Consider the following 25,536-nt stretch of genomic DNA (forward strand, 5'->3'; position numbering starts at 1 on the left):
TTGAGATGGCAAGTGCACATTAGAATTATGAATACTTGGCCAGGCATGGATGGTGGCTTACGCCTGTAATCCCACCACTTTGGAAGGCTGAGCAGATTGCTTGAGCCCAGGAGTTTGAGACCAGCCTGGGCAATATGATGAAACCCCATCTCTACAAAATTAGAAAAAATTAGCTGGGCATGGTGGCATCCACCTGTGGTCCCAGCTACTTGGGAGGCTGAGGTGGAAGGATTGCTTGTGCCTGGGAGGCAGAGGTTGCAGTGAGCCAAGATCATGGCAGCGCCCTTCGGCCTGGGTGACAGAGCGAGACCCTATCTCAAAAAAAAAAAAGATTGCCAGGAAGCATATTCTTGCCCAGTCACTTAGTACGCTACTTTGCTAGTGAGATCGTACAAGCTGGATAGATGTAAATACATATATTTGTGCTATATATGTTTTACTTGTTTTTTAGGGGCCAGGATATATTCTTACTTAAAGCCCAGATATAAGTTAAATTTTAGAGAATAAGTGCCAGATTGTTCCTTTCCATTTCTTTATTGTCATGTGAAAACAATCAGTTTCAAAGCAATCACCATTTCCACCCTCACTAATAACCCTCCCTCTGGTTTATTTTTTGCAGGAGGTATATCGAATTCCAAAGAAAAGTCAAACTGAAAAGGAGAACACAAGTAGGTATTCAGAGATACTCTGTGTTGATGGCTTTACAAATATTCTTTTGTTATGTGCAGAGGTAACTGATAAGAACTTGAGTGTTTTTGTTTTTGAAACTAGAGAATATATAACTGGGCAAATGAAATATTTGGTGTAAAAGTTTGGAAACTTGTGCTTTTATTCTTAATGACGTTTTGCCGAAGGAACTGTCTCTTACACTGTTTTGTTGTCACTTCCTTGAACTCAGTCTTTACTAGTTTTTTTTTCTATTCGTTTGTCCTCTAGAGCAGACATTCTTTATTTTTTTATTTAGTCTTTTTTTCTTTTATTATTGTGATTTTGATTTTTTTTTTTTTCTTCACACCAGATAGAGCAGACATTCTTTTTTTTTTTTTTTTTTTTGAGACGGAGTCTAGCTCTGTCACCCAGGCTGGAGTGCAGTGGCCAGATCTCAGCTCACTGCAAGCTCCGCCTCCCGGGTTTACACCATTCTCCTGGCTCAGCCTCCCGAGTAGCTGGGACTACAGGCGCCTGCCACCTCGCCCGGCTAGTTTTTTGTATTTTTTAGTAGAGACGGGGTTTCACCGTGTTAACCAGGATGGTCTCGATCTCCTGACCTTGTGATCCGCCCGTCTCGGCCTCCCAAAGTGCTGGGATTACAGGCTTGAGCCACCGCGCCCGGCCGAGCAGACATTCTTAAATCTATACTTCTAGATGTCTTTGGGAGGGTCTTTACCTCAAGATGTTTATATGCAGCTGGGCAGGGTGGCTCACACCTGTAATCCTAGCACTTTGGGAAGTTGAAGCAGGTGGATTGCTTGAGCCCAAGAGTTCCAGACCAGCCTGGGCAACATGGTGATACCCTGTCTCTACAAAAAATACAAAAATATTAGCCAGGTATAGTGGCATGTTCCTGTAATCCTAATTACCAGGAGGTTGAGGTAAGAGGATCACCTGAGCCTAGGAAATTGAGGCTGCAGTGAGCCGTGATCGTGCCACTGTACTCCAGCCTGAGCAACAAAGTGAGGCCCTGTCTCCAAATGGAAAAAAGATGTTTACGTGTAAAATTCTGTATGTACACAGTTGACCCTTGAACAACACAGGGGGTACAGATACTGACCCTGTGCAGTCAAAATTCCACATAACTTTTAACTCCCCATATTTTATATGTTGTGTGTATTGTGTACTATATTCTGAAAGTAAGCTAGATAAAAATGTTGTTAAGAAAATCATAAGAGGAAATATATTTACTCTTCATTAAGTGGAAATAGATCATCATAAAGGTCTTCATCCTTATCATCACCTTGAGCAGACTGAGGAGGAAGACGAGGGATTAGTCTTGCTGTCTTGGGTGGCACAGGCAGAAAAAAATCCACATATAAGTGGACTTTCATGCAGTTCAAACTCATGTTGTTCAAGGATTGAGTGTATTTACTTTTCTGAGGCAAGTTCAAAACTTTGATCAGATTCTCAGTCACCCCTGAAAAGGTTAGAATCATTGTTTCAGAATGGATAGCAGGGAGGCCATGGGAGTCTGGTTTCTGGACTTCACCACTTAGTTACATTTCCAACAAACTTATTTATTGATTTGTTTTTTAGAGACAGTGTCTTACTCTGTCATGCAGGCTGAAGCACGGTGACACCATCGTAGTTCTCACTGCAGCCTCGAACGCCTGGACTCAGGCAATCCTCTTGCCTCAGCCTCTTGAGTAGCTGAGACTATAGGTGTGTGCCACCATGCCTGGTGTAGAGACAGAGTCTTGCTGTGTTACCCAGGCTAGGCTTGAACTCCTGTCCTTAAGTGCTCCTCCTGTTTTAGCCTCCCAAAGTGCTGGGATCACAGATGTAAGCCACTGTGCCCAGCCTTAAGAATTTCTTTCCTTTCCTCCAGCAAACTTACTTAGAGATTCAAGGAATGGGATCACTTACTGTGGTTATTGATTTCATGAGTACCTCCACCGCTGACCCACTATAAATAGAATGAAGAAGCCAGTGTGACAATTTTTTTTTGTCTTTTTATTTTTGGTGTGCATAACTTTTTATATAATCTTAGTCTTTTTGGTTAAAGACCTGTGAGATATCCTTTGCACCACTGTTTATCTTTCGAGTATTTTTAGTTCCACTCTCTGGTTTAGTCTCTTCATAGCTGCACATTCTACTTAAGGCTTCAGAGAACTCTTCCTATAAAAAAGAAGGCAGGACTGGGGAATAGTGGTTGGCAAAACCAGTGGCACCACTATAGGATTGATTATCAGAAGCTAGCTTTCTGGGATCACTGAGTTAAAACTATTAGTAGCAGCACAAGCAAAGCTTAAATACCTATGGGCATTTCTCCACAATATTTTGCATCCATGAGATGCAGAGGATGATCTGTAATGAACAATTATATCTTTTCAGAGAGTAGCCTCTTTTCTGCCGACCTTAGTCTCTCTTTCACATGTGGAACCCTCCATCTTAGTCTCAGGTTTCTAGAATAAGAAAATGCTTATAATATATAATGTTTATAATTATATATATAAAATATATAATTTTATATATAATATATAATGTATATATATATGCATGCCTGGTTTCCACTTCTTAATGTCAAACAAAGCTTAGAACCTTTAAAATTCAGAAGGATTGCCAGGCGTGGTGGCTCACGCCTGTAATCCCAGCACTTTGGGAGGCCGAGGCGGGCGGATCACGAGGTCAAGAGATCGAGACCATCCTAGCTAACACAGTGAAACGCTGTCTCTACTAAAAATACAAAAAAAGAAAAAATTAGCTAGGCGTGGTGGCGGGCGCCTGTAGTCCCAGCTACTCGGGAGGCTGAGGCAGGAGAATGGCGTGAACCTGGGAAGGCGGAGCTTGCAGTGAGCTGAAATTGCACCACTGCACTCCAGCCTGGGCGACTGAGTGAGACTCTGTCTCAAAAAAAAGAAAAAAAAATTCAGAAGGATTGTGAAACACTTCAGGAAATATGGAGTCTAACTTTACCCTCATTTTTATAATATTAGGAAATCAGCCTGAATAAATGGAATGACTTGTCTGCGTCACATATTCTAAGATGCAGAGTCAGAATATGAACTGTTGGTATGATTCCTTTTTTGTTTTATCAGGGTATAGTGAAGAAGGAGTCACATTTTAAGGAAATTTATACTAGGTAAGAATCCTGGGTTTGCAGGAGAAAACAAGATAGACATGGGTAGATCCAGATACAACTGTATAATGGTACCTCATAAAAGGATGTAGTGCTAATACCTTGTGAGCTGGAGCAGTTAATTTAATTATACTGCATTTTCTACCAGCATGTGGTACAAATGAGTTATGTTAGCTTCTCATTGACAGATGTTCATACCTGGCTATAGATTAGTAACCATGTTGCAAATACTTGGGGTTTTGGGCCACCTCAAAGGAGAATTGTGAGAAAGGCTTATGAAACCGAACTCAGTTGCTGAGGGAGTAAAACAACCCATAGCACATTTTTATGAGATGAGAAAAAGAAAAAGCAGTAAATGTTTATTGAGACTCTTGTCCTATGAGAGAAATTCTCAATAAGAGAGCAATACTAACATAAACAAAGCAACAGCATATTATGCCAGTCAACTGATACTGAAATGTTTAGTGGTGAGATTTAGTTGGTTTTTTTCCTCCCGAGATGGAGTCTAGCTGTGTTACCCAGGCTGGAGTGCAGTGGCACCATCTTGGCTCACTGCAACCTCTGCCTCTTGGGTTCAAGCCATTCTCCTGCTCAGCCTCCCAAATAGCTAGGATTACAGGCACCTGCCACCATGCCCAGCTAATTTTTGTATTTTTAGTAGAGGTGGGGTTTTACTGTGTTGGCCAGGCTGGTCTCGAACTCCTAATCTCATGATTTGCCCGCCTTGGCCTTCCAAAGTGCTGGGATTACAAGTGTGAGCCACAGCGCCCGGCCGAGATTTAGACTTCTTAAGGAGATGAGAAACTAGGACGTGTGATCAGTGAAAAGTAGTACTTAGGACAGCTTTGGAGAGCACTGGAACGGAATTGGGTAAGTGAAAACAGTGAGATTAAGAACCATTCTAGGTAAAGAGAGACACTGTAAATTAAGGTTATTAATACCATCTTTGAATAGGAAGCTGGCATCTGATTTTTTGGTTTGTTGGTTTGTTTTTCTAAGAGACAGGATCTTGCTCTGTTGCCCAGGCTGAAGTGCAGTGGTGTAAACAGAGTTCATTACATCCTAGAATGCCTGGGCTGAAGCAGTCTTCCTGCCTCAGCCTCTTGCAAGTAGCTGGGACTACAGGTGTGTGCCACCATGCCCAGCCTGGTATGTTTTTTTAAGATGTGGCTCTCTGGCTTTAGATGACTTCCAAAGTTATCACCTGAGTTTGAGATATTTTTCTTTTATAGTTATACCTTTGACTCTTGAACAACACAAGTCCACATATACAGTGGATTTTTTTGTCAACCAAATCTGCATAGAAAATATAGTATTCATAAGATATGAAACCAGCCTATAAGGAGGGGCAGCTTTTTGTATATGTGAGTTCTGTGAGGTGGATTGTGGGACATGAGTATACACAGATTCTGGTGTGGAGGGAAGGGGGTTCCTGGAACCAGTCTCCCATTTATACCGAGAGATAACTGTAGTTCATTAAAATGTTGCTTGGTAATCCACTTTTTTAATTTTAAGAAATGGGGTCTTGCTTTGTTTGCCCAGGCTTGACTGCAGTGGTGCAATCATAGCTCACTGCTGCCTTGAATTCCTGGGCTTAAGCGATCCTCCCACCTCAGTCTCCTAAGTAGCTGGGACTATAGCCACCATGCGTACCTTTAAAAAAAAAAAAAAAAAATTAGACTTTTCTCATTGAGGTTCTTATGCTTAGGACGTCGAGCTGCTTTTCTGTAGATTATAAATATGAAGAGTTATAGGGTAGTTGAAGGCTTTTACATTTTTTAACTGACAAGTAAACTGACTTGCTAAATGTAATGGGAATATCTTGCATGCATGTGCCCACAGAACTTTTAGAGATGTTAACAGCTTAGACTGAGTCTTTGGTGGGAAAGAGATGAAAAGGGCATTTCTGAAAGAGACTTTTAGTGAATAGAGTAAACACAGACATAAGACCTTGTATCTCATTCAAATTCAGGACTGGGTATATGAGGGAGGAGTCCATAGATACATTTGTTGGATAGAAGTTTTATTATACAGTTGATATATTGTCATGATGGAGAAAAGTCCACCAAATAAACTTAAAAACAACAACAAAAACAACCTTTTCTCTTAGCAGCTGAACGAGGAAGGGATGCTGTTGGCTTCAGAGATCAAACACCTGCCCCAAAGACTCCTAATAGGTCAAGAGAGAGAGACCCAGAGAAGCAAACTCAAAATAAAGAGAAAAGGAAACGAAGAGGCTCCCTCTCACCACCACCTTCTGCCTATGAGCGGGGAACAAAAAGGCCAGATGACAGGTAAATGGCCTGTGTGAGTTTTTTTGTTTTTGTTTTTGTTTTGAGCAAGTTAAAAAGTACCCAAGTCATATACTGCTGATTTTGAACACCAAGGACTTTTGGAATTAGTATTTACATTTTGATGAGTGAGTATACAACTTTACTGATAAATCTTAAGATAGATTCTCTGGTGACAGTAGTAGTAGCTGTGAAGATTAATAGGTTTTGGTTCTTGAATGGTTCCTATTTGATAATATTTAAATGTCATTTTGGGAGCCAAAGATTTGTTCTTTCAAGTGCAATGGGGGTTGGTAGGAGATAAGTATTCAGAGATAATGGTGATTCTTTAAAGGCCAGAACTTTGTTTTCTTGTGAGTTTTGTGCCATACTAATTAAAATGCTGATTTTTAATAAATCTAGTCAGAAGCTCTCTTGTTATGCTGGTAGAAAAACAAACTATGTAATCATTTACTGGAGGCTAGAAAACATTTATCCCAGACAAGTTCCTTTTAAATTAAATTTGCTTTTAAAAAAAATTGAGATAAAGTATTTATACACTGCAGTTGGCAGAATTTTTTAGTTTTAAACTATCTGGGTATGTAATGTGATTTTTATTTGCATTCCCCTGATTACTAAATAGATTGAACATCTTGTCATATATTTATTGTCCATTTCTTTCTTTTGCATGTAGTTAACCAGTTTTCTCAGCACCATTTATTGAAAAGTCTGTCCTTTCCCCACTATAAGTTCTTGGTGCCTTTGTTGAAGATCAGTTGGTTTGTAAATGGATGGATTTATTTTTTTGTTTATTTATTTATTTTTTTTTGAGACGGAGTCTCGCTCTGTCGCCCAGGCTGGAGTGCAGTGGCCAGATCTCAGCTCACTGCAAGCTCCGCCTCCCGAGTTTACGCCATTCTCCTGCCTCAGCCTCCCGAGTAGCTGGGACTACAGGCGCCCGCCACCTCGCCCGGCTAGTTTTTTGTATTTCTTAGTAGAGACGGGGTTTCGCCGTGTTAGCCAGGATGGTCTCGATCTCCTGACCTCGTGATCCGCCCATCTCGGCCTCCCAAAGTGCTGGGATTACAGGCTTGAGCCACCGCGCCCGGCATGGATGGATTTATATCTGCATTCTCTGTTCTGTTCTGTTGATCTATGTGTCTGTTTTTATGCCAGTACCATGTTGTTTTGGTTACTATAGCTTTGTATTGGCCATTTCTGTTTCCTGTTCTGTGAAGTTTTTTTTTTTTTTTTTTTTTTTTTTAATGAGACGGAGACTTGCTCTGTTGCCCAGGCTGAAGTGCAGTGGCGCGATCTTGGCTCACTGCAAGCTCTGCCTCCTGGGTTCACGCCATTCTCCTACCTCAGCCTCCCAAGTAGCTGGGACTACAGGCGCCCGCCACCATGCCCGGCTAATTTGTTGTATTTTTAGTAGAGACAGGGTTTCACTGTTTTAACCAGGATGGTCTCAATCTCCTGACCTTGTGATCCGCCCGCCTCATCCTCCCAAAGTGCTGGGATTACAGGCATGAGTCACCGCACTCGGCTGTTCTGTGAACTATCTTATATGTGTTGTTCATTCATTTAATTATTTGTCTTTTTTAGTTGTATACGTCCTTTATATTCTAAATATAGTATTGTCTTGGTGATAATTGTTGCAAATATCTTCTCCCAGTTTTCTGCTTGTATTTTGACTCTTTTTGTACCTCTTGATAAATAGAATTTTATGATTTAGCTGAATGTATCATATATGGTATATTTTCTTTATGGTTTTTGCTTATTGTGTCTTAAGAAATCCTTCCCTACCCTTGAGGAGGAGATTTTTTTTGTATTTTAAGAGAATTAAATCCTTAATCCATATGGAATTAATTTTTGTATATATTATAAGGGAGGGATTCAGTTTTATTTTTCTCTAATACCCAGTTGTCCCAGCACCATTTACTTGAAAACCCATCCTTTTCACTTGTCTGCAGTGCTGCCTCTCTCCCACAAATTTTCATATATGGGAAGACCTTTTTCTGGGGCTCATGATGACTGTAGCTTCCATTAGGTTTTCATAGCAAAACACTACCCCTTTCTTGGTTTTCCTCTGGGAAATCTTGTCTTTTCTCAGACTTTTATTCTTCTTTAGAATCTGCTTCCTTAGAACCCTACCCACCAAAGAGATGATTCTGTAGCGACTTAACATTGATACAATTTTGGGTATGCTTATCTCTGTCTAATTAGGTCTCTTTTGAGACAGGGTCTTACTCTGTTGTCCAGGCTTGAGTGCAGTGGCATGATCATGGCTCACTGCAGCCTTGCTTTACCTGCACCAGCTCAGGCAATCCTCCCACTTCAGCCCCCATCCAGTAGGTGGGACTACAAGGAAGCGCCATGACCCCCGGTTTTTTTGTTTGTTTTTTTGTAGAGACGGAATTTTGCCATTTTGCCCAGGCTGGTCTTGAATTCCTGGGTCTCGAGGCTGTCAGATCACCTAAGGTCAGGTGTCGGATCATCTAAGGTCAGGAGTTTAAGACCAATCTGGCCAACATGATGAAACCCTGTCTCTATTAAAAATACAAAAAATTAGCCGGGCATGGTGTCTCATGCCTGTAATCCCAGCTACGTGAGAAGCTGAGGCATGAGAGTTGCTTGAACCCAGGAGGCGGAGGTTGCAGTGAGAACACACCATGCACTCCAGCCTGGGTGACAGAGCAAGACTGTCTGAAAAAAAAAATAAATAAAATGCATACAGTTTTGTAACCACCACCACAAGCATGATACAGGGCACTTGCATCACCTTAAAAAATTCCCAGCCAGGCATGGTGGCTCATGCCTGTAATCCCAGTACTTTGGGAGGCCAAGGTGGGTGACTCATGAGGTCAGGAGTTTGAGACCAACCTGGCCAATATGGTGAAACCCCATCTCTACCAAAAATACAAAACTTACCCAGGTGTGGTGGCGCGTGCCTGTAGTCCCAGCTACTCAGGAGTCTGAGGCAGGAGAATCATTTGAACCCGAGAGGCGGAGGCTGCAGTGAGCTGAGATTACGCCGCTGCACTCCAGCCTGGGTGACAGAGCAAGACTCCATCTCAAAAAAAAAAAAAAAAAAAAAAATTCCTGGCCAACCGCAGTGACTTACGCCTGCAATCCCAGCACTTTGAGAGACTGAGGCAGGTGGATAACTTGAGGTCAGGAGTTCGAGACCAGCCTGACCACCATGGGGAAACCTGTCTCTACTGAGAATGCAAAAATTAGCCAGGCATGGTGATGCGCCCCTGTAATCCCAGTTACTGGGGAGATTAAGGCAGGTGAAGCACTTGAACCTGGGAGGTGGAGGTTGCAGTGAGCCGATATCACACCATTGTGCACCAGTCTGGGTGACAAGAACGAGACTCCTTCTCAAAAAAAAAAAAAAAAAGGCCAGGCGCGGTGGCTTACGCCTGTAATCCCAGAACTTTGGGAGGCCAAAGCGGGCAGATCACGAGGTCAGGAGATTGAGACCAACCTGGCTAACACTGTGAAACCCTGTCTCTACTAAAAATACAAAAAGAAAAAAAAATTTTGCTGGGCGTGGTGGTGGGCGCCTGTAGTCCCAGCTACTCAGGAGGCTGAGGCAGGAGAATGGCGTGAACCTGGGGGTGGAGCTTGCAGTGAGCAGAAATCACGTTACTGCACTCCAGCCTGGGCAACAGAGCAAGACTGTCTCAAAAAAAAAAAAAAAAAAAAAAAAAAATTCCCTTGTGCCCCTTTGTAGTCAGTCCCTTCCACATCCCTAACTGCTGGCAACCACTGATCTGCTTTCTGACCCTCTCGTTTTGTCTTCTCCATAATGTCAAAAAAGTGGTATATAGTATATAGCATTTGAATCTGCCTTCTTTCACTTGTCATATTGCATTTTAGATTCATTCATCTATGTTACTATGTGTCTCAATGGTTTTTTTTTTTTATTGCTGAGTAGTCCATTGTATTCATGTACCATAGTTTATAAATTCATCATTTCAGAGACATTTGACTGTTGTGAATATTGCTGCTATGTACAAGTCTTATGTGAATATTCTCCATTTTTCTTTTTGAGACGGAGTCTTGCCCTGTTGCCCAGGCTGCAGTGCAGTGGCGCGATCTCAGATCACTCCCACCTCTGCCTCCCGGGTTCAAGCGATTCTCCTGCCTCAGCCTCCTGCATAGCTGGGATTACAGGCACACACCACCACGCCCAGCTAATTTTTGTATTTTTAGTAGAGACAGGGTTTCACCATGTTGGCCAGGCTGGTCTTGAACTCCTGACCTCAGTTGATCTGCCCGCCTCATCATGCCTGGCCTCTCGCTCATATTTGAAAGAAAGTTTTTTGGGGGAAATAATTTCTCTCAACATTCTGACTCTATTCTTCACTTTTCTGGCTTCCCTTAACTGGTTTTGTGAGACTTGGTCTAATTTTCATCCTTCTCTAATCTGGCTTTTCTCTTGGTCTACTTTTAAGATGTTCTCTTTGTATATGGCTTTCTACTGTATGTTTTTATGAGGATTTCTTTTTCTTTTCCTAGTTGGAATTCATTAGACTTTTGAATTTGAAGGTTACTTTTCAAGTATTTCTCTTCAAATCTGATCTCCTGCTTGACCATACTGTGGAATTTAGGGACAATAAATTAGATTGAGTATTGGATTATTTCTTGATTTATGACACTTATTCTGTTTTTTAATTTTAGAATTTGTGATTATAGCAGTGTCCCCAGCTATAAAGAATAGGTTGCTATATCTATAATCTTAAAATTCTAGAAACCTAAGGAAAGAGATGAAATTATTTTCATCTCATTATCAGTTCCTTGAGATTCTGTTCTGTCTGCAAGACAAGCTGAGTAATTTTGAGTATAGTTTTAAACTACTGCCAAATAGGGTTTGGTGTGGTTAGTGGTTTAGTAATGAGTGACATAATACTTACTAGTGCTTTGATTATGTCTATGATTTAGGGAGAAACTTTTTGTGGTCCTTATTTTCTTTCTAGATATGATACACCAACTTCTAAAAAGAAAGTACGAATTAAAGACCGCAATAAACTTTCTACAGAGGAACGCCGGAAGTTGTTTGAGCAAGAGGTGGCTCAACGGGAGGCTCAGAAACAACAGCAACAGATGCAGAACCTGGGAATGACATCACCACTGCCCTATGACTCTCTTGGTTATAATGCCCCACATCATCCCTTTGCTGGTTACCCACCAGGTTATCCCATGCAGGCCTATGTGGATCCCAGCAACCCTAATGCTGGAAAGGTGCTCCTGCCCACACCCAGCATGGACCCAGTGTGTTCTCCAGCTCCTTATGATCATGCTCAGCCCATGGTGGGACATTCTACAGAACCCCTTTCTGCCCCACCACCAGTACCAGTGGTGCCACATGTGGCAGCTTCTGTGGAAGTTTCCAGTTCCCAGTATGTGGCCCAGAGTGAAGGTGTAGTACACCAAGACTCCAGCGTTGCTGTCTTGCCAGTGCCGGCCCCCGGCCCAGTTCAGGGACAGAATTATAGTGTCTGGGATTCAAACCAGCAGTCTGTCAGTGTACAGCAGCAGTACTCTCCTGCACAGTCTCAAGCAACCATATATTATCAAGGACAGACATGTCCAGCAGTCTATGGTGTGACATCACCTTATTCACAGACAACTCCACCAATTGTACAGGTAACTAATTCTGAAACTTCGCTTTTCTGCTTTATGGTCTGTTCATGGGATGTTAGTTAAATCTGGTACAGGGGAGGAAGTCCTACCATGGACTACTTGCATATGTTGATGAACTTTATATGTATTGGTTATCTATTGTGTGAAATATTGCCAAAACTTGGCAGCTAAGACAATAGGTAAGTATTTTCTCACAGTTACCATGGGTCAGTAACTCAGAAGCAGCTTAGCAGGGTGGATCTGGCTCAGGGTTTTCCATGAAATTACAGTCAAGCCATTAGCCATGGCTGCAATCATCTGAAGGCTGAACTAGATATAGAGGATTCACTTTCCAACTTATTCACACCGTTGTTAGCAGGCCTGTATTTCTGCCAAGGGAGAACCCTTCATCATGGTAATATTTTTGTGTTTTCTAAAATCATGGTCAGGCCAGGCCGTGGTAGCTTACACCTGCAATCTCAGCACTTTGGGAGGCCGAGGTGGACAGATCACCTGAAGTCAGGAGTTTGAGATCAGCCAGGCCAACATGGTGAAACCCCGTCTCTACTAAAAAATACAAAAAATTAGCTGGCAATGGTGGCTCATGCCTGTAATCCCAGCTACTTGGTAGGCTGAGGAGAATCAGCTTGAGGCAGGAGAATCACTTGAACCCGGGAGGCAGAGGTTGCAGTGAACCAAGATAGTGTCACTGTACTCCAGTCTAGACAACAGGGCGAGATGCCATCTCAAAAAATAAATAAAATCAAGTTTTGTTTTTTTTTTTTAATTATACAAGGCAAAACTTTTTTTTTTTTTGAGATGGAGTCTTGCTCTGTCGCCCAGGCTGGAGTGCAGTGGCGTGATCTCGGCTCACTGCAAGCTCCACCTCCTGGGTTCATGTTATTCTCCTGCCTCAGCCTCCCGAGTAGCTGGGACTACAGGTGCCCGCCACCATGCCTGGCTAATTTTTTTGTATTTTTAGTAGAGATGGGGTTTCACCGTGTTAGCCAGGATGGTCTCCATCTCCTGACCTTGTGATCCACCCACCTCGGCCTCCCAAAAGTGTTGGGATTACAGGCGTGAGGCACTGCGCCTGGCCGGCAGAACTTTTTTTTATTTTTTATTTTATTTTAAGAGATTAGGTCTTGCTCTGCCACGCAGACTGGAGTACAGTGATGTGATCATAGCTGACTACAGCCTTAAACTCCTGGGCTCAAGTGATCTTCCCACCTCCCGAATAGCTGGGACTACACGTGTGCATCACTGTACCCTGCTAATTTTTTTTAAAGAGATGGGGTCTCACTGTGTTGCCCAGGCTGGTCTTGAACTCCTGGCCTAGAGCAATTCTCCTACCTTGGCCCTCCCAAAGTGTTGAGATTATAGGCATGAGCCACTGCGCCTGGCCAGCAGTACATTTAAAGCTGTAGAAACAAAAATGTTCAAAGCATTATCATCACCGCATTTCTGTCTCTCTCCCAGCACTCCTTGTTACCCCTTAAAAATGAAGTATTGTGGATGTTAAAGACTCCCAACAATGTTTCCTGCACATAATACTTAGTATTAAACAGTAATTTTTACTTCTGTTCATGTTTTCATAATGAAGCTGTATTTAAAACATTTGTTAAAATGGCCATGACAAGGTATCCTGCTTTAATTACTAAAACCCTAACTGTATTAACTACTATCATTTTTTATGATCCTTTAAAGCACGTTTTATATATTTTATATATTTGTCTTGAGGTTTTTTATATCATGTTTTCCTACTTAAAATGATTTTTTTTTTTAAGATAGTAAGTCAGACTTTATTTAAGAGGAGCCAGAGGGGATAAGTATGGGGACCACTGTGGTGTGATCTTGGAGTAGGGGAAAGAGATTTGACTCAATTCCTTAAAATGATTCGTAACCACTTTTTCAAATTATTTACTATTGTACTATATGTGTGTGTACATATATATACACATACATAAATGTTTTAATGGGTATAATACCCTATTTGCTTATATAATCATCCACTTCACTGGGGGTAGTCATTTAAATGGAAAATTATTTTTCATAATTATAAATAGCATTCCATTAAACATGCTTATAGTTTTTTTCTGCTTTTTGTTTGTTGTTTGGTTTAATATGACTGTTACATTGTTATAGAAGGCTAGTGAAAATATGGGCATTATTGGTCATCAGGTATGAATTTTGTGTGTGTGTGTGTGTAGGGAGAGGGTATGTTTAATTCTGCCTCCTACAGAATGTTTTGGGTTTTGGTTTTGTTTTACTGTCAATTTGACTTGGATATGAGCCATATTCTTTCTTGGCCAAGCCATTAGTTTTGAGTTTTTCCCTAAAAATATGTGTCAGGGATACCGTAAAAATGGTTTACGTCTCTCCTTATTCCTATTCCTGAAATATGTCCTATCTTAGCACTAGAGTCTAAGCAACAGCAATGAAAGGTATCCATTAAAGACAGTAAAGAGCTCACTGGTCATATGGTTTTTATTATAAAATAAAATCCATTTATTCCTTCCCAATGAGAAAAAAAAATTATTTTGGGTTTATTTGTTAGTCATAAGAGCCAAGCATCACAGTTTACTCGCTTCTAGTCTTTCAGTCTGTCCCTATCAAGAAGTACTTACTGATTCCCTAATCTACTTTGTGTGTATTTAAGTAGTAGGTAAATGGGCTGTGATGGTTCAACTATCTTTCCATTCCTCACTGTGTGAGATTAGTTGATCAGATGATATTGGGCTTTGGGGTATTGAGAAACATAGAATATATTGTTAGTGTGTGTTTCGAGTCCTGGTTTATCATTTACTGTGCATCCTAGAAACAGGCATTAATATTCTTGAGTCCTTGTTTTCTCATCTATAAAATGAACAGAATGCCTCAGGATGGTTTTGATTTGCATAAGATAAGGGATATTAATAATGATAGATTCAAAGCACCGTATACCTTGATGGTTACTTACAGTTATACACATAGTTACCTTAATAGTATTGAGGGGAAATTATTGACAGTAATGGGCTATGAAATAACATCTGGTCATGTTCATCCTTCTGGTGTCTGGCCCTAAAAATCTGACCTCTAGGAGCCTTGAAGTCTGTGTTGTTGAAGCCCAGTGTTAACCATACAGCATGGCTACTCAGAGTTCACAAGCTGTGATAACCTTGGTGGTGAAGTAATATGTAACATGATATAATATACATTTATGTCTGTGTATCTACATATTCGGTATCTTTAATATTTGGAGCAATTGTGTTATCAGAGGTGACTGATTTTTTTTACACAACTGCATACTAAACAGAAAAGCTCAATTTTAACAGAGGTCATGTAATTTGTAGTGGTCTTGTGACACTAATAAGTGACTTATTCTCACAGAGTTATTCTAAATTACATCTCAAGAGTTTGAGTGCTTAGACTGTAGTTTTTCATTTTAGGTTGGTTCAAAAGTAGTCATGGCTTTTACTGTTAAAAATGGCGAAAACTACTTTTGTACTGACCTAATATAAAGTGAAGTGATTCAGATATAAAGTAATTTAATGATTTTTTTATTCTTCTAGAAGTGGTGACAGAAAAATTGTATTTTTCCCTCTAAAACCTATTGGACCTTCTTAGATTTATTCTGTAATTCCCATTAGAAATCACATTTTAGCTGGGCGCAGTGGCTCATGCGTGTAATCCCAGCACTTTGGGAGGCCAAAGCGGGTGGATCACGAGGTCAGGAGATCGAGACCATCCTGGCTAACATGGTGAAACCCCATCTCTACTAGAAATACAAAAAAATTAGCCGGGCATGATGGCGGGCCCCTGTAGTCCCACCTACTCAGGAGGCTGAGGCAGGAGAATGGCGAGAACCCGGGAGGCGGAGCTTGCGTGTGCTGAGATTGCGCCACTGCACTCCAGGCTGGGCGACAGAGCAAGACTCTGTCTCAAAAAAAAAAAAAAAAAAAAAAAAAAGCACATTTTAGGCCCGGCATGGTGGCTCACTTCTGTAATCCCAGCACTTTTGAAGGCCAAGGTGGGCGGATCATCTGAGGTCAGGAGTTCAAGACCAGCCTGGCCAATGTGGTGAAACCCCATCTCTGCAAAAATTAGCTGGGCATGATGGCAGGTGTCTGTAATCCCAGCCACTGGGGAGGCTGAGGCAGGAGAATCATTTGAAACCTGGGAGGCGGAGGTTGCAGTGAACCAAGATTGCACCATTGAACTCTAGCCTGGGAGACAGAGCGAGACTCCGTCCCCCAAAAAAGTCACAGTTGAAAGATACTTCTAGCGGATATATATTTGAGAAACTAGCATTTTTGTAAAATTTTTTCTTCTTCTTCTTCTTTTTTTTTTTTTTTTTGGAGATAGTGTCTGACTCTATCACCCAGGCTAGAGTGCAGTGGCGCAGTCTCGGCTCACTGCAACCTCTGCCTCCCAGGTTCAAGAGATTCTCCTGCCTGAGCCTCACTAGTAGCTGGGATTACAGGTGTGCACTACCACTCCCAGCTAATTTTTTGTATTTTTAGTAGAGACAGGGTTTTGCCATGTTGGTCAGGCTGGTCTCGAATTCCTGACCTCAGGTGATCCTCCTGCCTCGGCCTCCCGAAGTGCTGGGATTACAGGCTTGAACCACCATGCCTGGCCTCATTTGTGTAATTTTAAGTCATTTGAATGAGCGTGCTCTTCAAATCTCATACAGGTTTTTCAGCTGGGCGTGGTGGCTCACATCTGTAATCCCAGCACTTTGAGAGGCTGCAGCAGGAAGATCACTTGAACCCAGGAGTTTGAAACCAGCTTGGGTAACATAGTGAGACCCTGTCTCTACAAAAAGTAAACAAAATTAGCCGAGTGTGGTGGCACATGCCTGTGGTCCCAGCTATTTGGGAGGGCTGAGGTGGAAAGATTGCTTAAATCCAGGAGGTTGAGGCTGCAGTAAGCCAAGATTGTGCCACTGCACTCCAGCCTGGGTACAGAAAAACAAACATTCATATTTTTCTGTGATTCAGAAAAAATAAAACAAAAATCTCATGTAGGTTTTTCCTTAGCAAATAGATAAGTCACATGATAATATGTACATGTCTCACAAACGTGTATATCTTCTGCATTATTCCAGTCATACTGCAAATCGCTTTCCCTTCTTGGTTTATAGAAACCAAATTCATACTGTTAAAAGCCTAGAAGTCTTTTTTTAAAAAATAAGTAGATACTGCTGTTGTTATCTCCCAGCCAGCATTTGGAAGTGGTCTTCTAAACCACAGCTTTATTCCATATGAATCAAATACTAGTGTCTGCATAATGAGCCTTACTTAAACATCCGATCTTGTCAGAAAAATTATTCATGAATATACTGTCAATGAAGGCCAAAGAAATTTTGTCCTCCAAAATATTAGCAGTTTTCTATTGTACATTTGGATGATTGACTTCCTGGTGACTCTAGAAATAACATGTTTTATCGTGGTGAATTTTTTTTTTCCCCCCAAAATTAGAGTTTGAACTAGCTTTTTTCTTGTTTTATAAAATCAGAATATCGGAATATTAAATGTTCACACTCGGAATATGTGAGGTAATTATGAAATCTATTCTATTCCAAGTAAGTGAAGGTACCAGTAGTAGGAAATGAAGTCAAAGAAGTTACAATAGGGTCTTAGGAGGAGCTTTAAGAGGATTTTTGGCTGTTAGACTGAGTAATGTGGAAATCCACTGAAGTAGTTAGAATTGAGTAAAGCATGATCTGAGATGTTTTGAGAGGATTACTGGCTGCTCTGGGTAAAAGAGATTGCAGGAGTCAAGGGCAAAAGTAGGAGACTGGCCAGGCATGGTGGCTCATGCCTATAATCTAAGCACTTTGGGAGGCTGAGGTGGGAGGATTACTTGAGCCTAGTAGTTTGAGATCAGCCTGGGTAACATGGCAAAACCTCATCTTTACAAAAAATAGAAAAATGAGTTGGATGTGGTAGCATGCTCCTGTAGTCCCAGCTACTCAGGAGGCTGAGGCAGGAGGATCATCTGAGCCCACGAGGTCAAGGCTGTTGTGAGCCTCGATGGCAACACTGCATTCCAGCCTCGGTAACAGAGTGAGACCTTGTCACAGAAAAAAAAAAAAAAAAAAATGTAGGGAGACAAATAATGGTCATGGCAAGAGAATATGGTCACTTGCACATGGTATGAGTAGAGGGATAAGAAAATAGGCCAGGTACAGTGGCTCACATCTATAATCCCAGCAGTTTGGGAAGCCGAGGTGTGGGGATCACTTGAAGTCAGGAGTTCAAGACCAGCCTGGCCAACATGGTGAAACCTTGTCTGTACTAAAAATACAAAAAAATTAGGTGGGCTTGGTGGCGCACGCCTGTAATCCCAGCTACTCAGGAGGCTGAGGCAGGAGAATTGCTTGAACCCAGGCAGCAGAGGTTACAATGAGTTGAGATCGCACCACTGCACTTCAGCCTGGGTGACAGAGCGAGACTCTGTCTCAAAAAAAAAAAAAAAAAGAGAGAGAGAAAATGTGTACAGGTTGAGTATCCCTTATCTGTAATGCTTCGGACCTGAAGTGTTTTGTATTTTGGATTTTTTCAGATTTAGGAATACTTACATTATATATACTTAGTGATTGAGCATCCCTAAGCCAAAATCCAAAGTATTCCAGTGAGTATTTCCTTTGAGCACCATGTGAACACTCAAAAAGTTTCATATTTTATAGCATTTAGGATTTCTGATTAGGGAAATCAGAAATGTCTATGCTCAACTTGTACATAAATACAATCATGTACCATGCAATGGCATTTTGGACAACAACAGATGGCATTTATGACAGTGATCCTCGTAAAATTATTATGGAGGTGAAAAATTCTTCTGGCCTTGTGACATCTTGATGATCCTGACTTTGTGTAAGCGTAGGGTAATGTGTGTGTTTATGTCTTAGTTTTTGTTTTTTTATGTTGATACATAATAGGTGTACATATTTTCAGGGTACATGTGATAATCATATAATTAGTAAAAATCAGTGTATTGAGATATCCATCACCATAAATATTTGTCTTTATGCTAGAAACATTCAATTATTCTCTTTTAGCTGTTTTGAAATATACAATAAGATTATTGTAAAGTATATGCCGGGCACGGTGGCTCACGCTTGTAATCCCAGCACTTTGGGAGGCCGAGGCAGGTGGATCACCTGAGGTCGGGAGTTCAAGACCAGCCTGACCAACATGGAGAAACCCTGTCTCTACTAAAAATACAAAATTAGCCAGGGTGGTGGCACATGCCTGTAATCCCAGCTACTCAGGAGGCTGAGGCAGGAGAATCGCTTGAACCCGGGAGGCGGAGGTTGTGGTGAGCCGAGATCGCGCCATTGCACTCCAGCCTGGGCAAAAAGAGCGAAACTCTGTCTCAAAAAAAAAAAAAAAAAAAAAAGATTATTGTAAAGTATAGATACCTTATTGATCTATCAAATACTTGGTCCTGTTTCCTCTATCAAACTGTATGTTTTTCCCATATATATATGGGAAAAACTTATAGAGTAAGTTTATATATATAAGAAAAGCTTATAAATAGATGTAAAAATATATAAACTTATAAGTTTATACATGTAAGAATATATATATATATATTTAGAAAAAACTTATAGAATAAAAATAAGGATACAAAGAAAATATTTGGGCCGGGCGTGGTGGCTCACGCCTGTAATCCCAGCACTTTAGGAGGCCGAGGCGGGCGGATCACGAGGTCAGGAGATTGAGACCATCCTGGCCAACACGGTGAAACCCCGTCTCTACTAAAAATACAAAAAATTAGCCAGGCGTAGTGGTGCGTGCCTGTAGTCCCAGCTACTCAGAGACTGAGGCAGGAGAATGGCGGAGCTTGCATTGCAGTGAGCCGAGATCACGCCATTGCACTCCAGCCTGGGTGACAAAGCAAGACTCTGTCTCAAAAAAAAAAAAAAAAGTAAAGAAAATATTTGGCCCAGTGTGTTGTCTCACATCTGTAATCCCAACAGTCTGGGAGGCCAAGGCAGGAGAATCACTCGAACACAAGAGTTCAAGACCAGCCTAGACGACATAACGAAACCCTGTTTCTACAAATTTGTTTTTAATTAGCTGGGCATGGTAGCACATACTTGGGAGGCTGAGATGGGAGGATTGCTTCAGTCCAGGAGTTCAAGGCTACAGTAAGCTATGATCACACTACTGCGTTCCAGCCTGGGTGACAGAACGAGACTCTATTTAAAAAAATATATAGGCCGGGCGTGGCGGCTCACACCTGTAATCCCAGCACTTTGGGAGGCCAAGGTGTGCGGATCACAAGGTCAGGAGATCGAGACCATCCTGGCCAACATGGTGAAACCCCGTCTCTATTAAAATACAAAAAATTAGTTGAGCATGGTGGCATGCACCTGTAGTCCCAGGTACTTGGGAGGCTGAGGCAGGAGAATCGCTTGAACCCAGGAGGTGGAGGTTGCAGTGAGCCAAGATTGCACCACTGCATTCCAGCCTGGCGACAGAGCAAGATTCCTTCTAGAATTGCATGAACCAGGGAAGAGGGTTGTTTATATAGCTGTAGAATGTGTTTGTATTTTAACATAAGTGTTACAAAAGAGTTAAAAAGTTGAAAAAATTTAAGTTTATAAAGTAAAATAGTTCTAATAAGTTACAGTTAATTTATTAAGAAAGAAAAACGTTTTATAAATAAACTTAGTGTAACCTAACTTTATATAGCCCAGTGTTTATAGTCTACAGTAGTGTACGGTAATGTCCTAGGCCTTCGTATTCACTCACTCACCACTCACTTACTCAAAGCAACTTCCAGTCCTGCAAGCTTTGTTTATGGTTAGTGTCCTATACAGGTGTACCATTTAAATTTTTTTTTTTTTTTTGAGATGGAGTCTCGCTTTGTCATCCAGGCTGGAGTGCAATGGCGCCATCTTGGTTCACTGCAACCTCCGCCCCCCGGGTTCAAGTGATTCTTCTGCCTCAGCCTCCTGAGGAGCTGGGACTACAGGCACCTGCCACCATGCCTGGCTAATTTTTTGTATTTTTGGTAGAGACAGGATTTCACCGTGTTAGCCAGGCTGGTCTCGATCTCCTGACCTCGTGATCTGCCCACCTTGGCCTCCCAAAGTGCTGGGATTACAGGCGTAAGCCCCTGTGCCCAGCTTAAAAAATTTTTATACTGTATTTTTAGTGTACCTTTTCCATGTTTAAATGTGTTTAGACACATAGATACTGTTACGTTATAATTGCTTACAAGTCTTTATTACAGAAACATGCTGTACAGGTTTGTAGCCTAGGAACAACAGGCTATACCATATAAGCCCAGGTATCTAATAGATTTGTGAAGGTACACTGTATGATATGTAAGTACCTCATACACTTACTAGGTTTGTGAAAGTACATTTTATGATGTTACCACAACAATGAAATCTCCTAACAATGCATTTCTCAGAAAGTACCCCCTTGTTAAGCAGTACATGACTGTACATTTTCCTCTCAGGCTTTGTGATACTATTCTGATGATAATTCTGCCTTAACAATTAACATTTTTCAGTCTGGTTTATTATCTGAGTAGATTAAGCTGATCCAGAATACCAGATTAGGTATTCTTTTCCTTTTTCCTGTGTCCTGTCAGTAATTACTCATCCAGAAACCTGCTAGGTAGCTGCATTGCCTGTTCAGACTACTTGAGTTTTTACTGGTATCATTTGGAGTTATATTTTATATTTTGAATACTTACCATTTAATGTTTCAGAATCATTTTACCTGCTAGAATCTCAGTCCATAGGAGCAAAATCTCTCCTTAAGTACAGGATACATGTCTCTTCAATTCCTTAGCAGTCACCACCTCTTAGGACAGCAAGGCTATTTTTCAGTCTTCTTGTCACCTCTTCTTTTTTTTTTTGAGACGGAGTCTCGCTCTGTCGCCCAGGCTGGAGTGCAGTGGCCGGATCTCAGCTCACTGCAAGCTCCGCCTTCCTGGTTTACACCATTCTCCTGCCTCAGCCTCCCGCGTAGCTGGGACTACAGGCGCCCGCCACCTTGCCCGGCTAGTTTTTTTTGTATTTTTTAGTAGAGACGAGGTTTCAACGGGTTAGCCACCTCTTCTTCTTTAAGCAGATTTTCTATGCTTGAGAAATAATTACAGAGTAGGTATAAGCCCTAGTATAGTACTTATTTCTTATGAAACTCCAGGTATAGGCAGTACCTGGTTTTGATGGTGGTCAGCACTAAATGAGATGATGTATGTTAAGGGGCTTCTTGTATTATAGAACACTGTATAAGTTAGTGTGTGGTGAGAATTTCAGATGCATTGATTCTGCTGTCTTTCTGCCAAGGAGTTTTATTATAGAAGACTACAAAAAGCTAACACAAAAGGTAGCTTAAAATTTGATCATCTTATTTACAATGATTCACACCCTTTGACCTTTTCTGGTCCAAACAACCTGTTATTACAAGTTGGTAGCAAAAGACTTTCTTCAGAGCAGTGTGGCATTGTTTCTTGTATGTCCCAGGAGCAACACTTCATTGTTTTTTGCTTATAGAAACTGTCTGTTTAATTTTCAATGTCATTCCAATGTCATTGAAAGCTAGACAATTGGAGAGTTTCTATGAACAATAAAAAGAAAAAAAAGTTTTTTATTTTCTTATGATAAAGTAAAATCTAAGTAAATGAATAGGGAATTAGTCAAAACAGAAACCTTGGTGTTTGAAACAAAAAAATTGTTTTACACATTTATGTCCAAATATATATTTAAAAAATTTAAAAATGTTATGGGTATATCTTTAAGATTGTGCCATCTTGGAAGTCAGTCTGTTTATTAAAGTGACAAAAGTTTAAATTATTGATTTCTTCATTTTATCTTTTAGAGTTATGCCCAGCCAAGTCTTCAGTATATCCAGGGGCAACAGATTTTCACAGCTCATCCACAAGGAGTAGTGGTACAGCCAGCCGCAGCAGTGACTACAATAGTTGCACCAGGGCAGCCTCAGCCCTTGCAGCCAGTAAGAAATATTTCCAGTTGTTAAAACTCATTGACTGTCTACTTTGTCTTTAGAAGGTTTTCTTTTTGGTTTGGTTTGGTTTCGGGTTTTATTTTTGGGTTCTTTTTCACATGTTCTTTGTTTGTTTGTTTATAAATAAAATTTTATTTTGTTTGTTTATTTACTTACTTATTTTGAGACAGAGTCTCGCTCTGTCACCCAGGCTGGAGTTCAGTGGCACAATCTTGGCTCACTGCAGCCTCCATCTCCTGGGTTAAAGCGTTTCTCCTGCCTCAGCCACTTGAGTAGCTGGGATTACAGGTGCGCGCCACCACGCTCGGCTAATTTTGTATTTTTGGTAGAGACAGAGTTTCCAGTGTTGACCAGGCTGGTCTTGAACTCCTGATCTCAGGTGATCCACCCACCTCGGCTTCCCAAAGTGCTGGGATTATAGGCATGAGCCACCACACCCGGCCCGTTTTTAAATTTGGATAGCCACCAAATTCACCTGAGCACCCTGAGGGCATGAACTCAACCATTTTGTAAAAAAAAAAAAATTTTTTTAATTCTGTGGAATATATAGTTCTGTTAATATATATTTTGCTCTGCACCTGTAGTCCCAGCTACTCAGGAGGCTGAGACAGGAGAATGGCGTGAACGTGGGAGGTGGAGCTTGCAGTGAGCTGAGATCGCACCACTATACTCCAGCCTGGGCGACAGAGCGAGACTGTGTCTCAAAAAAAAAAAAAAAAAAGCTCCTAGGATCCTTTTTATTTGTTGTTTACCCTGACCTTGTATTTTTATATTTTGCTATGAATTTTTGAAGTAATAATATTCTTTTGTTGTTGTTGTTGTTTACTCTGTCGCCTAGGCTGGAGTGCAGTGACACGATCTTGGCTCACTGCAACCTCCGCTTCCTGGGTTTGAGTGAGTCTCCTGCCTCAGCCTCCTGAGTAGCTGGAACTACAGGTGTGCATCACTGCGCCCAGCTAATTTTTTTTTTTTTTTTTAAGAGACGGAGTCTTGCTCTGTCGCCCAGGCTGGAGTGCAGTGGCACGATCTCGGCTCACTGCAAGCGCTGCCTCCTGGGTTCACACCATTCTCCGGCCTCAGCCTCCCGAGTAGCTGGGACTACAGGTGCCTGTCACCACGCCCGGCTAATTTTTGTATTTTTAGTAGAGACGGGGTTTCACTGTGTTAGCCAGGATGGTCTCAATCTCCTGACCTCATGATCTGCCCACCTTGGCCTCCCAAAGTTCTGGGATTACAGGCGTGAGTCACTGCGCCCCGACCTTAATATTTGTATTTTTAGATACGGGGTTTTACCATGTTGGGCGAGCTGGTCTCAAACTCCTGACCTCATGATCCTCCCGCTTAGGCCTCCCAAAAAGTGTTGGGATCACAGGCGTGAGCCATCGCACCTGGCCGAAGTAATAATTTTCTAGACCAGCTATCTATTAGTATTTACCACTTACAGGTTGAGTATCCCTTATCTGAGCTTCAGGGGACCAGAAGTATTTCACATTTCAGAATTTTATGGATTCTGGAATATCTGCATTATAATTATCGCTTGAGCATCCCTAATTTGAAAATCTGTAACTTGAAATGTTCCAATAAGCATTTCCTTTGAACATGGCCTTTGAGTGTCATGTCAGCACTCAAGATGTTTTGTATTTTTGTATTAGGGCTGCTTAACCTGTACTAGAATATGATACTGTACTAGTCACCATGGACTAGGCATGTAGAATTGTGTGATATACTTCACTATACATGTTGTACAATGTTTTTAAAAAAAATTTTATACAATGTTTAATATTAAGATAAGCTTTTGGTATTCTGCAACATATGTAGGAGGATATGGTGAAATCTCAAAGTGTTGTTGTTGTTTTCGGATAAAGTGGAAAATAAGAGGTTGGCATGGGAAACAATTGGAAAACTAAACAGAATAGCATGGTCAAATCAGCACTTTAGAACACTGACAGTTCTGGAGAAAGCTCTCATAGCAATCTAGCAATTGATGGTGGCTTTAGACAGGATTAATGAAGATGGACTAAAAATACTGTATGTGAAACAACAGGACAATAAGATAATGCGTACTTAGAGCAGATGTTTGAGTAGTTGTTATGAGTTGAGCCCTTCTAGGCTTTTTTTTTTTTTTTGAGATGGAGTCTTGCTTTGTTGCCCAGGAGGAAGTGCAGTGGTTTGATCTCGGCTCACTGCAACCTCCGCCTCCCAGGTTCAGGCAATTCTCCTGCCTCAGCCTCCTGAATAGCTGGGATTACAAGTGCACACCACTACACCCAGCTAATATTTTTGTATTTTTAGTAGAGACAGGGTTTCACCATGTTGGCCAGGATAGTCTCAAACTCCTGACCGCATGAGCCACTGTGCTCGGCTGACTAGGCATTTTTAATACAAACATAAATAAGTTTCCATTTGTATTCTTAAAGCTGATCTTTCAAATAAGAGAGAGATGATGGTCACAAGAGAAAATGATGACTACACTAAAAATAGAGTTTTGTGTTGGGAATAAGTACTAAATGGTTTGGAATATATATTTTTTTCTTTTTTGCCTTAAACTATTAAGATATAAATGGTTTCGAATATTAAGTGACACAGAAGCTTGGGGAAAAGAGGTCACTTTATAAGCTAAAGGATGGGGTAATGGAGGAATTGAAACGTAAGCTGGGCCAAAAAACCCCAGCTAGGTGAAATAAGAGTAAAGAAGAGTATACACAAAGCAAGAATGCTCAAAGACCCATATTTGCTTAAAAAGTGAACACATTTTATCTGAGCCTGGGATCTTCAGGTTCCTCTTTAACTATGCAAGTAAAGGTAAAGCTGAAAAAAGTATTCTTCATTAATAGGCTTGAAAGAAGGAACGAGTATATATTCT

At 41.2% G+C, this 25,536-nt stretch overlaps 1 protein-coding gene across 9 annotated transcripts in view; it reads left to right on the forward strand.

Moving 5' to 3' along the window:
• SETD2 (SET domain containing 2, histone lysine methyltransferase) overlaps positions 1–25,536 on the forward strand; it is a 149,628-nt gene that overhangs the window by 98,953 nt on the left and 25,139 nt on the right. For 6 of the 9 annotated variants that reach the window (XR_004182169.1, XR_004182168.1, XM_031663393.1 and 3 more), the window contains 4 exons: positions 620–668; positions 5,904–6,087; positions 11,049–11,718; positions 22,527–22,661. Coding sequence is in view for 5 of the 9 variants with exons in the window: in XM_031663393.1 (XP_031519253.1) it covers positions 620–668; positions 5,904–6,087; positions 11,049–11,718; positions 22,527–22,661 (1,038 nt within the window). In the remaining 4 variants the exon portion in view is untranslated. Of the gene's footprint in view, positions 1–619; positions 669–5,903; positions 6,088–11,048; positions 11,719–22,526; positions 22,662–25,536 lie in introns of those variants that run through there. The other 3 variants (XM_031663394.1, XR_002520401.2, XR_004182170.1) reach the window with 3 other exon arrangements.

The sequence above is a fragment of the Papio anubis genome, chromosome 2 (genome assembly GCF_008728515.1).
Source record: "Papio anubis isolate 15944 chromosome 2, Panubis1.0, whole genome shotgun sequence".
Classification (NCBI taxonomy): Eukaryota; Metazoa; Chordata; class Mammalia; order Primates; family Cercopithecidae; genus Papio; species Papio anubis.